The 13,003-nt window shown below is 38.6% G+C and overlaps 1 protein-coding gene across 2 annotated transcripts in view; it reads right to left on the minus strand.

Annotated features, from left to right (window-relative positions):
- KCNN2 (potassium calcium-activated channel subfamily N member 2) overlaps positions 1-13,003 on the minus strand; it is a 76,187-nt gene that overhangs the window by 15,662 nt on the left and 47,522 nt on the right. Inside the window, exons 5-6 of one of the 2 annotated variants that reach the window (XR_010069191.1) lie at positions 8,433-8,574; positions 890-1,032 (exon numbers count right to left, since the gene is read on the minus strand). Coding sequence is in view for 1 of the 2 variants with exons in the window: in XM_063321192.1 (XP_063177262.1) it covers positions 8,433-8,574 (142 nt within the window). In the remaining variant the exon portion in view is untranslated. The remainder of the gene's footprint in view (positions 1-889; positions 1,033-8,432; positions 8,575-13,003) is intronic. The other variant, XM_063321192.1, reaches the window with a different exon arrangement.

The following is a 13,003-nucleotide window of genomic DNA, read 5'->3' on the forward strand; positions in this document are numbered from 1 at the left end:
ATAAAAAAGATGGTAGGTCTGTGTTAACAAATTATACTGAACACGTCATAATGCTAGACTTGACTTTGCCTTTTCTCTCCTTCGGATCCTGCTGTGGTTTACTGAGATTATGTATCAATATACTTATTATATACTATACCATCTGAGATGCCTTTAGCAGTCTCATCATGGTCCTCCATCCTTCTCTTCACTGATGCAGCCCACCCTGAGCTTTCTGCTGTTATCGTCAGAACCACCAGAACAAAGAATTTTACATTATGGTAAACCACAGCAGACATTGCCATGGCAGTTAGAGGGAAAAGCTGGTGTTGCCTGAAGTATCCGATGGGGATGAGGCTATGAAGTTTGGATCAAGACCATGCCTTTCCTACCACTTACAAGTGCCAAGACTGACGGTTCACACTGGTGCAAAACACGGTGATTGCAAAACTGCAGGGTTCGGGCTTCTATAAAGTCTAGGATTTACATCCAACATTCTGGTAAGGGCTCAGTTTTAGCAATAAATAAAGAAAGGTGCTTCCAGCTCTTCAACTAAAGGGTTATCTGCAGCAAAGAATGGTTAGCGCTGGCTGCTGAGTCGCACTGAAAATGGCATTTGGTCAACAGAGAAACCCTGTTCTCCTCTAAGTAAACGCCTCTGGCATTTCCACTTGGTTCTTTCTTTGGTCAGGTTCCAAAATACCTTTACAAGACAACGACGAATTGAGCCACTTCTGCAACTGCCTGGAGGTCATAAATATGCCTGGAGGGTGCTATTGGTGAGAAAGGAAGCAACGCCGTGTATCAATGTCTCAGCTGAAAGTCTCCTGGCAGCTTTGGTTTACTGGACTGGAAGTGAAGTGCAGTCTTTAGTGTCGTAGTTGTCATAAAAATGTCCTGCTATACTTGCCTGTAGCTGAAAGAAGGCAGTTGCCACATTTCTTGCTCATTTCCCTTGGGATCCACTGAGGGAGAGAGAAGGTCCGCTTTGCAGACATATGGTTCTGGTGTGAAATTTATCTCTGCACCAGAAAAGGCACAACATTCCTCCTGCTGCTCTGCATAAAATGAAAATCCTGTAAGAATTTAAACAGGTACTCTGTTCATCTGGCTCTCTAGCAGTTGGACTTACAGGACCACCAGGGAAGGGGAAAAAAAATGTAAAAAAAATATTTTGCTTGAAGTGAAAAAAAGGTCTCCAAAACAAGCAATGCAAAAGTTGAGGGAGAAATTCATCCACAAGGCAGGCTGAGGCCAGGGAAATGGTGTTGTATAAACGTGGTTTTGCATTTGTCATTGTTTACTGGGAGAGATGTGTAACCTTGCAACACTGAAACAAAATAGGATGAGTAATAGGACAACAACTATGCCATCTCAGCCAAAAAGGTGACCTAAAATAGTTTTGCATTATTTATACTTTCATATATTCAATATTTGCCTGGCTACTATTGTCTTCAGTGGAGTTTGTCTGCACCACAGCTAGAGTTTTATTGCAACATTGAAACTTCTAATCTATACAACACCAGATGAGCAGATTCCTTTACTTCTAATTAGTCCATTTTTAGCAATGTTGCAAAAATAAAAATTATGACTAGCATTAACTGTCATAAACAAATATGAATGATTAAATACCCTCAGACAGTAATGAGTAGTGGTAGCAGGGGTGAAGTAAACTTTTCTTGAGTAATGCAAGCTGGGTACTGGGAAAGGCTTCTGAGACAGCACAGAAAATGATGATTTATAGAATGAACACAATCTCTCTTCTACACGGGAACCTATAAATGATAGTAGTGTTAACTCAGAGAAACCAAAGAACTGAATGCACCCTGGTGGTTGGGCTCCTGGGAGACCTTCAGTGGTCATAACAGCTAAAAGCCCCCTGGAGATTTCTGCCAATGTGCAAAAAACCTTTTTGCTGAGCAAGGTGGTGAAATCTGATTTCACTAAACGAGCAGGCTCAAAAGTCTACAACGCTGATGGGAAACATTAATTCAGGATGACGGCTACCGATGATGTTCTTGTCCAACACCTGTGTTGTAAATACAAAAGTTTCATGAGAATACCTGTAAAAATATATTGAAATTGCTGTATTAAGTCTGATGTTATTGCAGACGAAACCAAAACAAATCACATTTTTTCAAAACAAAGCAGAAGTTTTGCTGTAACAGTTGTCAGCTCCAGTCATATCTATGTAAACAAAGATATCATGGGACAATTGCCATTCATTTCAGCCAGTAACTGACTGCCTTTGAACTTGCTGAAACACATCCGTAACTCCTAGCTAGACCTATGTAGGAAGCAGTTCCCCTGTCCCCGACACTTCAAAAACTTTCCTGCTCTACTGCTACAAACTGAAGACCTTCTGAGGGAGTTTTTTTCCTTAATTTTTCTAATTCTAAAAGTGGGTTACACCTTCCAGGAAATTTTGTTTACTCATACAGAGGTAGAGCTTCTGATACAGAGGTAGAGCTTCTGTCATCCTCTCACATTTGAGACCACTGGCCTAACCACCACAGCTTCAGGGATCACTCTCTGGAGGTTCTCAACTCAATTTTGATCATATATTCTTTCCTTTCTTCATTTAGAAATTTCACACCAACGAGCTATAGCCATAAAATAATCCCAAATTATGTTTGTTGCCTTAAAAAATTTCCATTTTGGCAATCTGGTGTGCTGGAACAAGAATAGTAGAGGAGATGAAGAACTTCTGAGCAGCCCAACTTTTAATAGCTTCCACCTTAATAATTCAAGCATCATTAACTGTCTTCTCCACATTACATTTCTGATGATACACTGTCCAGTTAGGTTGTATTATATTACAAGGAATAATCACAATCTGTTCTGAATCCTGATATCACTTATATTTATTATTGAATTCTCAGAACTAACTGAATTAAATTCTATCATATATCTGAGACATGGACCCGAGATGCTACCAATTTGCATTAAAAGCTTTTCATATTTTCCTGTATTCTCAGGGAAGTAAAAAATGAGTTGTGTTCTAGATTTTTGAAATTCCTCTAGTAGGCTTCTCCTCCATAAAACTATTCACCACATTGCTCTGGCCTTTTACTACCAGAGATGAGAAATGATAAAAACATTATAGATTCTTGATCAATGTGCAAAATGTTCTAGGTAAACCTTTAACTACAATACCAATACAACCTATTATTCTTTTACTGTTATTACAGAAAATTGAGTTGCTTCTATCAGTTCAACCGTACCTATCTACCCACAATGCAGAGTATTCGTCTTCATCATACCTTTTTGACTCTGTGAGTGTAATTCAGAATACATTTCTGTGTTTCATAAGCAATTACGTGTTTCTGCAACTCATTACAGCACTAAACAATGTAAGCAAAAGTTTTCATAAAAAGTCCCATAATGTTTTAGGCATAATTATGCAAAATAACTTATGAACTTTTTGTACCTTATCCATAGAAAGTTCTATAAGATAATTTTCATATTTCATTGCTCAAATCTGATGTTTGCCTTCTTTTTTTCCGGAATCATCCCAGAAGATCTGCAGCCAATGTTAACTATGCAGTTAGAATCTACTTTTTTCTCTTTTTCTTACAATCTAGTAATTATTAAATTTCAAAGATGTTAGAATTCAGATTTTGCTACAAACAAAAATCATGTGGTTAAAAACTATACCACTCTAGGTGCCATGTTCCTCTTGTAGATATTTCTCTGTATTTGTTGGTAAGACTGGGCTGAGTTTGAGATAAAACTACGCACAAACACCACAACTTAACCTTAGATGAGGAGTCCCCTATTCTCAGAAACATCTCATCCTTGTAATTTTTTTCATGATCCATAGGAAAGGAATTGTGATCCTTCTGAACTAAATGCAGACTTCCACAAGGACATTAAAAGCTGCAGCATGAGAAGCTTTAAAATCAGATCTGATTCATTTTTGATTCACGATTTAGAACTAGTAAAAACTAGTATCCCTAAGGCCAGATTGTACCCATTGACTCCATCGTGACTACTCTATATAAGAATTCTTCACCCACATAAGCGGTGTTCAAAACCTGTCATTAAAAGATTTTCCAAAAGAAACTGCTAATCTTGTCCACCTCTATGATGTAAATTTAAGAAAACTTTCCTAATTTATTTGGTTCTTTCACAGGCTTAACGATGTTTTTGGAGTTCATTTCAATAACAGAAGCATTTAAGCTGCACTTTCAGCATTTCAGCCACTCTGGAATAACAGATACTTCATTTAAAGCAATCTTCATCCAAACTATAGCCAACCACCCTGTGCATCCTCTGACAGGATTGCAACTCATCCATTTTACTGTAGGAACATAGGTTTGACCTACTAGTCCTGCACGTGTGCTTCTAACTGTTGGCAGCTGGCTCTGCAAGCCAGCTGGTGGCATCCTTATCTTTGCATCACACAATAAATGAACTATCTCACTACATAATGCTGGATGTAAAAGGAAAAGAGTCATCAAACTTTGCAACAGAACCTTGTATTTGGAGTCAGAAGAATGGATTGCCATTATTTTATCTTGCGTAAGTACAAAAGCTTACAAAGATTTGCAAAAATTATCCATCTCACAGGCAATAATTATGTATCTTCCCATATCTTCTCACTCTTGTCCCCTCCTTTTACTTCTACCGATTTCTGCATCCTTTCTTTAAATTTTTAACTTCATTATACTCCTCACAAAGCAAGGAAAATTTGCAAACCACTCCAACACACGAACTCCAAAAAGCCATTAAGAAGGTGGAACTGCTTATACGGGCTCATACAGCCGAGCCAAGCTCAGCCTGCTGACCAGGATCTGAGTCATCTGCTTGGGTATGTTCTGATAACCATGGATGACATCTTCAGTGAGCAGACAAAACTCCGACGAGCTGCATGGCATGGTGAAGATGCCACAGGTCTCTCCATCTCCTCTATATCCTGTTCTGATAACAGTGACAGCACTCAAATTTCCATCCATCATGCTCTTGCAGACCTACCTAATGTATACAGAGGGCAGAGGACATATTTGCTATCCAATTTATAGTCTACTTGGCCCATAGTCTACTGCTGCTGCCTAGAGAAATCTCAGTGGAAAAACACTCACAGGGAATCAAATTGAGGTGGCATCCAGTTCAGTTTCACTTGTCTGTCCGTAAAGTGCCTCTGCATTAACCCATGCCACCAACTCTGTATCAAGCTGTGTCAGTATTTTCACTAGTTTCACATAGTTAAGTGCTTTTCAAGATCAAAAAGTAAATTGTTCAGTACGACAGTAAATACTTTTTCAGTATTTGCCTTCTTTGTTCACAGGTTTGGGGCTTTTTTTCAATTTTTTTAATACATTAATCAGACTTCTTTGCTGGCTTACTGTTAACAGTTCTCAAAGCTTTTCTCCTTTTGGTGTAATCTGAAGATGTGTTAAGATTTTCCTATTTTCCAGCAGTGTGCATTTATACAATTTAAAAGGTGTCACTTGAACCAGTGCCTCAAAATAGCAATAACTGCAGTTTCAACAGCCAGCACAACTTGGTGCCACCAGCAGACTGCATGAAGTCTACTTCCCAGGCTGGAGCAAAACACGGGGTTCAGCCTGAGCAGTCCAATTTCCATCGCACAGCAAGCAATTCCTGCGGCAGAAGTGAGAGGACAGCCAGGGCACCTGGGCTCTCCTTTCACTGGGGTCAAGACACCAAAGGAGTGCTCCATAGGCCACCAGTTTTGCAAAGCCAATATTAACTGTTCAGTGGTCTGGTAACTACTCTTATATTCACAAGTATTTCTATTTATTCTTCCTTCCACCCTTTTTAACAGGGACCTTATCCAAAAGCAAAAACTCAGAGGTATTTGGTATTGATCACGCTAATCCAACAACATATTTGCTACTTCAGATGCTAGGAAATTACATGTTCCTTCTTAAAATCACATACACGGTTTTATTCTATTTGTTAGATTCATTCAATAATTATCCTGGTGTATCCATCAACCACTCCTATTGAAATAAAAATCACTAAGTCTGTTCTTTTAGGATCTTATCTTTTCTACAACAAACATTAATTAGTTAGTGTACAAGTTTCAGAACAGTAGCTGGCTTTAAAGAATTATATTCAAGACCTATAAGCTTTTTGGTATTGCAGGTTAGGCTGGAAGATAGTTCACTGTTTCATAGTTCATATCTTTCAGATCCTTCATAAAAAAAAAAAAAAAGAAATAAAAGAGTAATTTCAACATCTGACTTTCTCCCATTGCGCCATAATTTCTTTCTCAAAGATGACGTATGCCAAAGCCATATTGCAGATGTCCTTAAAAACATAATTAGGGGTCAGGCTTTCAGTATTGTTTTACCTATCATCACACACTAGCTACCTGGCTTGTTTTTTGGTTAAGAACGCTTTCTGTCCCTGGAGGTATTTATCCCAAACTCATTACCATGAGATTCTGATCTTCGTGCTTCCAAAGCAGCTGCAGAATTTTTAATTATAAAAAACAATGAATCAGAGACATGAAGGTATCATCCATACATTTTACAAGTCTAATTTTGAACCAAATCTTATTTTAGTTGTGAAAAAGAAATGCTATGTGTGCAAATGGTACATATTAATCAGTACTTCAGTTTTTCACCAAAGCAATGGAAGCAAGTGCTATAAATAATTTTACATCTGAATTTAAATGGTGCTGTCATAAGCAAAATTACAAATATAATTTCAGCTTCCGTGTGTTTTGTTTGCAGGCGTATAGAATAACATTTGCTATAATCTGTAATCTGTTTTTCTGACTTTATTTTTACCTTGTTTTCATCATAATAAAATCATAAGCCTACCCACAGCTATTCAAAATAACAGTCCAGATGCTGCTGTCATTTGCACTAGTATAAATGCAATAGCAGTGTGAAACCCATAGATGATTTGTATCGGTACTACTATTCTCATTGCAATTCTGCAGAACTTTGAGGGTCCTAGATTTCTGTTACTGTAAGTTTTTTTTCATAATGAAATGCTGAAAAGTGCTGAACAATTCCAGTGAACAAAATGATCTGATACCTGCATCTTCAAGTATTTGCTTCTTATTTCTAAACAGTGCCTGGGAAGAAGGAATGCTTTATAACAGGGTTCTGTCGCCATTCTGCACACCCCTGTGGCAATATATACTATTTGTCTTCCTTTTTTGTGAACTTATGACCACGTTTTATTTTTTCTGGCACAAAAATCCAGCTCAGAAAGAAGAGCAAAAGCAAATACCCCAGAAGATGGCAGATTTGAGCTTAGACAACAGCCTTTAAAAAAGCCTTCTGAGTCATTCCTCTGCTTTCAGCCTGTACCTTACAACTACATGGCAAACTCTGTATTTAAGGAGATATCCATTTCCCACCACCAGGAAAATGTACTGAAGTCTTTCTCAATAAACGCCAATGACCTGAAACCTGACAGATGTTTAAAAAAAAAAAAATATGGAAAAAATTCTTACACATTACAAAAATGCATTGATCTATTTTACTCTTTGGACACAAATTACAGTCTTATAAATGAAAATTTTACCAAAACACCTGTTTAAAAGGGGCAGCTATTTGATACCATTTGTTTTCATCCATAATGCCAATACAGCAGTTTTAACAAAAGGTAGATATTGGAGCTATGTTACTTATGATCAATGACAAAAATTCCAAAACGATATATATCTTACTGTTATACACAGTTTATATGATGCTCATTCTGCCCTTCTTGTTCACAGGGACATTTACACAGGAGTTAATATGAATAAAAGTGGCAGAGTCCAGAGCTTTTTTACTTCTAAATTACTGGAGATACGTGTAAAATTTCCCAGACATTGTAATACATCACCTTTACTCCCTGCCTAACTTTGACCAAATGGTGCAATACAGAAAAATTAAAACCAGACATTAAGTACGTTCATGGACTAATAACTGCTGCATTGTATCAATGGTAACAAAAACTCTTACCGTGAAAATTGCACTACATAAATCCACCTAAAGCAATGGAATGCTATGGACACTGTGTTATTAGACTTGTAAGAAATAATGCAGAAAACTATGCTCAAGCAAAATGCTTTAGGATATTAGCCACCATTATGTTTTTTTTTTGTTCGTGACTAACTTAATTTTAAGAAACAAAGTCAGAACTGTAGATTCATTATTAGAACTGATCCAATTACACGTCCAAAGATAATCAAGATGATATAATACCTTAACATTTAATGAAAGACTCTACTGAGATTTTTCAAATTATATCAGGGTGGAATTTCTTTCTCTTTATTTCATTACACAGCTGCTAAATATTACCTAAAAGAAGAAAACGCTTCATTCCATTACCAGGAAGGAAAGACCATGGAAATGGTGCGAATAAGTAAGTATATACCCTATAAGCCAGCAAATAAATATTTATTTATGAGTACCACAAGTTTGGGATGAACTCCAGCAAACTTAACCTCATATCCAGTGAATAAATTCAGAAACACTCACCATAATTCCAGTGAGTAAACAGACTCCTTTCCCACAGTATGTATTAGGTACCATGTCACCATATCCAATGGATAGAAAAGTTATTGAAATCAACCACATTGCTCCAAGGAAGTTGCTAGTAACATCCTGTTGATCATGGTACCTGAAAAGAAAAAGAAAACAATTTCTTTATCACAAAAACTTTTGTTAAATTTTGTGTTTTCAGAAAGAAAAATCATTAACTGGTCATGCAACCATTCTTATATTCTATAGCTTTTTCCTTTTTCAATGCAGCTATAAAGAATTAAATAAAACTCAAAATACAATGACATCAGCACTAAAGAAAGTGCAACAATAACCCCAGCAGTAGAGATAATCAAGATGGTTATAATTCAGTATTCTGTTATTATTATTAAAATAGCAGAAACCTCTTGGGTTTTAATAGAATCTCTTAATCAGGGGTACAAATCCTGCTAATCCTCTGCAGCAGCATAAGACATCAGTCTACTACAGTTGCTGCAGTCTGAGGCAAATATGAAAGTCACAAAAGGATGTATGGGCAAGGACACAGCAAAGCATATCTCCATCACCTTGGCCTAAATATAAATCTGTGATTGGAAATCTAATCATGAACTATCATGTAAATGCTGACTTAGACTCCTTCAACACGTTCAAGATAAACAGAAAAGTATGCCACCGTATTTCTCATCATCAAAAGATAGAACAGAATAGACTATTTCAGTTGGAAGGGACCTACAATCGTCATCTAGTCCAACTGCCTGACTCCTTCGGGGTTGACCAAAAGTTAAAGCATGTTATTAAGGGTATTGTCCAAATGCCTCTTAAACACTGAGAGGCCTGGGGCATCGACCACCTCTCTAGGAAGCCCGTTCCAGTGTTTTGAGCACCCTCTCACTAAAGAAATGTTTCCTAATGTGCAGTCTGAACCGCCCTTGCCACAGCTTTGAACCATTCCCAGGCATCCTGTCACTGGATCCCAGGGAGAAGAGCTCAGCACCTCCCTCTCCCTTTCCCCTCCTCAGGAAGCTGTAGAGAGCAATGAGGTCACCCCTCAGCCTCCTTTTCTCCAAACTAGACAAGCCCAGTGTCCTCAACTGCTCCCCAGAGGACATGCCTTCCAGCCCTTTCACCAGATAGGTTGCCCTCCTCCGGGCGCACTCAAGGACCTTCACATCCTCCTTAATTTGTGTGGCCCAGAACTGCAGATAGTACTCAAGGTCACACCATCGCTGAATACAGTGGGATAATCTGCTCTTTTGACCAGCTGGCCATGCTGTGTTTGATGCACCCCAGAATGCGGCTTGCCCTCTTGGCTGCCAGGGCACACTGCTGACTCCTACTGAGTCTGCTGTTGACCTGCACCCCCAGATCCCTTTCTGCAGGGCTGCTCCACAGCCACTCCTCTCCCAATTTATACTTGTGCCTGGAATTCCTCTGTCTTAGGTGCAGAATACAGCATTTTGACTTGTTAAATTTCATGCCATTAATGATATCCCAATGCTCCTACCTATCTAGATTCCTCAGCAGGGTCTCCTGTCCCTCAAGAGAGTCAAAATCACCTCCCACCTCCCTTGCTAATGATGCATTCAACTCCTGCATCCAGATCATTGATGAATATATTGAACAGAACTGGCCCTAGGACTGAGCCCTAAGGAACACCACTAGTGACCAGTTGCCATCCAGATGTAGCTCCACTGAGCTCTGCCCTTCAGCCGGTTCTTCACCCAGTGCAGTGTGTACCTACTCATCCCACATTTGGTCAACTTGTCCAGAAGGGTGCTATGAGGGACAGTATCAAAAGCCTTACTAAAATCCAGAAAAATTACATCCACTGCCTTCCCTTCATCCAATAGGTGGGAAATCTTCCCCTTAAATATAGCAAAACCTCCCTTTTGTGTTAAGTCAGCTATTAAGTGTAATTTCCTGATGTGCCATTTGTTGTCTTAGTTTTAATATTCTAGTGGAATATGTTCATTTTCTCCTTCAAAGAAAACAAGTTCAGATGAATAATCTAGTCTTCACATGACATATACACCCAATCAAATGGGAAGTAGTAAGGACATGTTTTAGGGCTAAAAGCTGCTGTCACCACTCACTCTGGGGGGGAAAAATAGCCTAACGTAGGTGGAATTTTGCTCCCTGGACAGAGTACCTCTGCAACAGAGACTATCTGTGGCAGCCACTGCAGCCTCAAGGTTGCAATGACCCCTGCAGCTGCTCTGAAGCCTCAGGTTAGCTAGCTATGCTGCTGGATCCTCAAGGGTATTATTTTAACCACTTCCTAAATCTGTGGGTCACAGAGGGCCATTAGAGAATTAGTTCACAAATCCACAAGCAACCTGCTTTCCACAACTGAAATAATTGCTTCAGTTTTCTTCCTCTCTGGACCGCAGTCTCCATGACGGAGCAGGAATGCAGGGTGAGCACAAAGACACTCCCAGAAAATTCCCTATTCTCTCACTTGCGAGATATTAACTATAAATATCTGCAAAACGCCTTTTTCAAAGTCCCACCTATGCCCTGATGGTTACAACAACCTAAAAACTCTTTGACTGCCAGACTACAGCAATCCTACAAATAAGTCTATCCCACTTTTCTCCTTACTGTTCCCTCTCTTGCTGTCAATGTTGTCTTTCTCACATCCTTTATACAGGCTTTCAAAAGTTTTTTCTTCTGCACCTAGACCAATGCAGTAACAACCCACATTTGGAGCTCCTAAGGACGACAGTGACACAAATAATGACAAACACAACAGCAACAAGAGTAGTAAGAAAAACGACAGCAAACTTGGTTTAACTCATGACCACAGAGCTCCGCACAGCAAAAGCAGATCTGACATCGCTTTTTTCCTGGTCTATACTAAATGTTATGGATTTTAGTCTCTGCTTAACAAACTTAGCAAATAATGGCTGAGAAATACATGGATGCAGGGAGACAGATATATTCATACCATCCAGGGGGCAAGAAGAAAGTCTATGTACCGTGCAAGTCCCCACAGAGTACCATGTAAGTGATATGACCCATAGGCTTTGGAAGAGCTTCACGGAAGGGTGCTATAGCCACAAGACATATTCTAAGGCTAGCAACTCACTTAAATGTCAACAAAGACTTACATAAATATTTATAATACTTTTCCTTAATGCCCCTCTTTGGATTTGGAACCTGGCCACTTCAGACAGAAAACAGTTGTCCTATGAAGGTGAAAATGCAATGGAATTTTGTCCAAACAGTTACATCCTTACAAAATTTCAGCCCTACATGGTGATAATTACAGGAATCTTGATATGACTGAAAACAGAACATTCAAATACAACTCAGCAAGTTCCTGAAATAAACAACACTTTCACATAAAGAATGCCAAAACCTCCATCATAAGCCTTGAACAATACATGAAAAAGATAATGGAGTCTCCATTTATCCTCCTTTACCCCTGACAGAAAACACAGAAGCCAATCTACACATAGATCATTTAACAAATGTGACATAGGGTTAAATTTTAGAAAGCACAACAGTAGTTTTTCAAGTTTCATTGGAGACATGGATCTTAATTAGTAAGGTCCCCTAGATGAAATATTCATTAAAGCCATCTGCATCCATATTTAGTAGCACACTTCGAGGACGTGTTCAAATGTTTTTATCTTGTTAGCTCAGAGCTCCTGGATTTCCTACTCTGAATATTTCACTCGGTTGTGATTTTAAGTTTATAGTTCAGCAATCAAGTGGTGTACACTTGATTTAAAAATCATCATCAATACTTATGATTTTACTGTGACTAAGAAACAAAGGATACTTTGTACCCTCTCTATGGGCTCACACACAAGCATGACAACGCACGCAAATCACAACCTAATTTTATCTTTCAACAAAACCAAACCCCTCTTTTTCTCTCACAACTGTACCGGGAAGGTTGGACTAAATTCTCAAGTTAAAAATCTGTAAGCTAAATAGAGACAATATAAAAGGAGGGGGAGCATAGTGTTACTCTCCTTATAATCTCATAATTTCTATACAAGATTTATAGGAAGGTGAATTGGTTTTGTCTTGGGGTTTTTTTTGGGTTGTTTTTTTTTTGCAACCTCACTCATGATTTTTGAATCTCTGTGGTTAATCTGTGGTTAATAATTCTGGTACAGGCCTACATCCTTCCGACTTTCTTAAAATTACAGTTGTGCAAGCATACACTTCCAAGTGCTCTGCTATGTCATTAGGCACCACCATCGCTTGGGATTCAAGCCTGAATGAGATAACGCCACAGGACTCTTTGACTACCCTGTGTCCACCATCAGGCAGAAAATTACTGCGACTATTTCAAAACAGGAAAAGCAATTTCTTAAAAAAATAGAAACCATAACATCTTATTTGTACAGCTGTTGGAATGGCTGAAAATGAGCATTGGAGGCATTTAAACTGCTTTGTTTTGAGGAGGAGGAAAGAAATCTACTCATTGCCTTTTTGACTTGCTTTCAAAGTTATCACAGCCCTGAAGACTGAACTTCTCCATTTATGCATGGAACAGTAAAATTAAGACATCAGAATCACAGAATCATAGAATTGCCTAGGTTGGAAGGGAG

The sequence above is a fragment of the Chroicocephalus ridibundus genome, chromosome Z, assembly GCF_963924245.1.
Source record: "Chroicocephalus ridibundus chromosome Z, bChrRid1.1, whole genome shotgun sequence".
NCBI classification, from domain to species: Eukaryota; Metazoa; Chordata; class Aves; order Charadriiformes; family Laridae; genus Chroicocephalus; species Chroicocephalus ridibundus.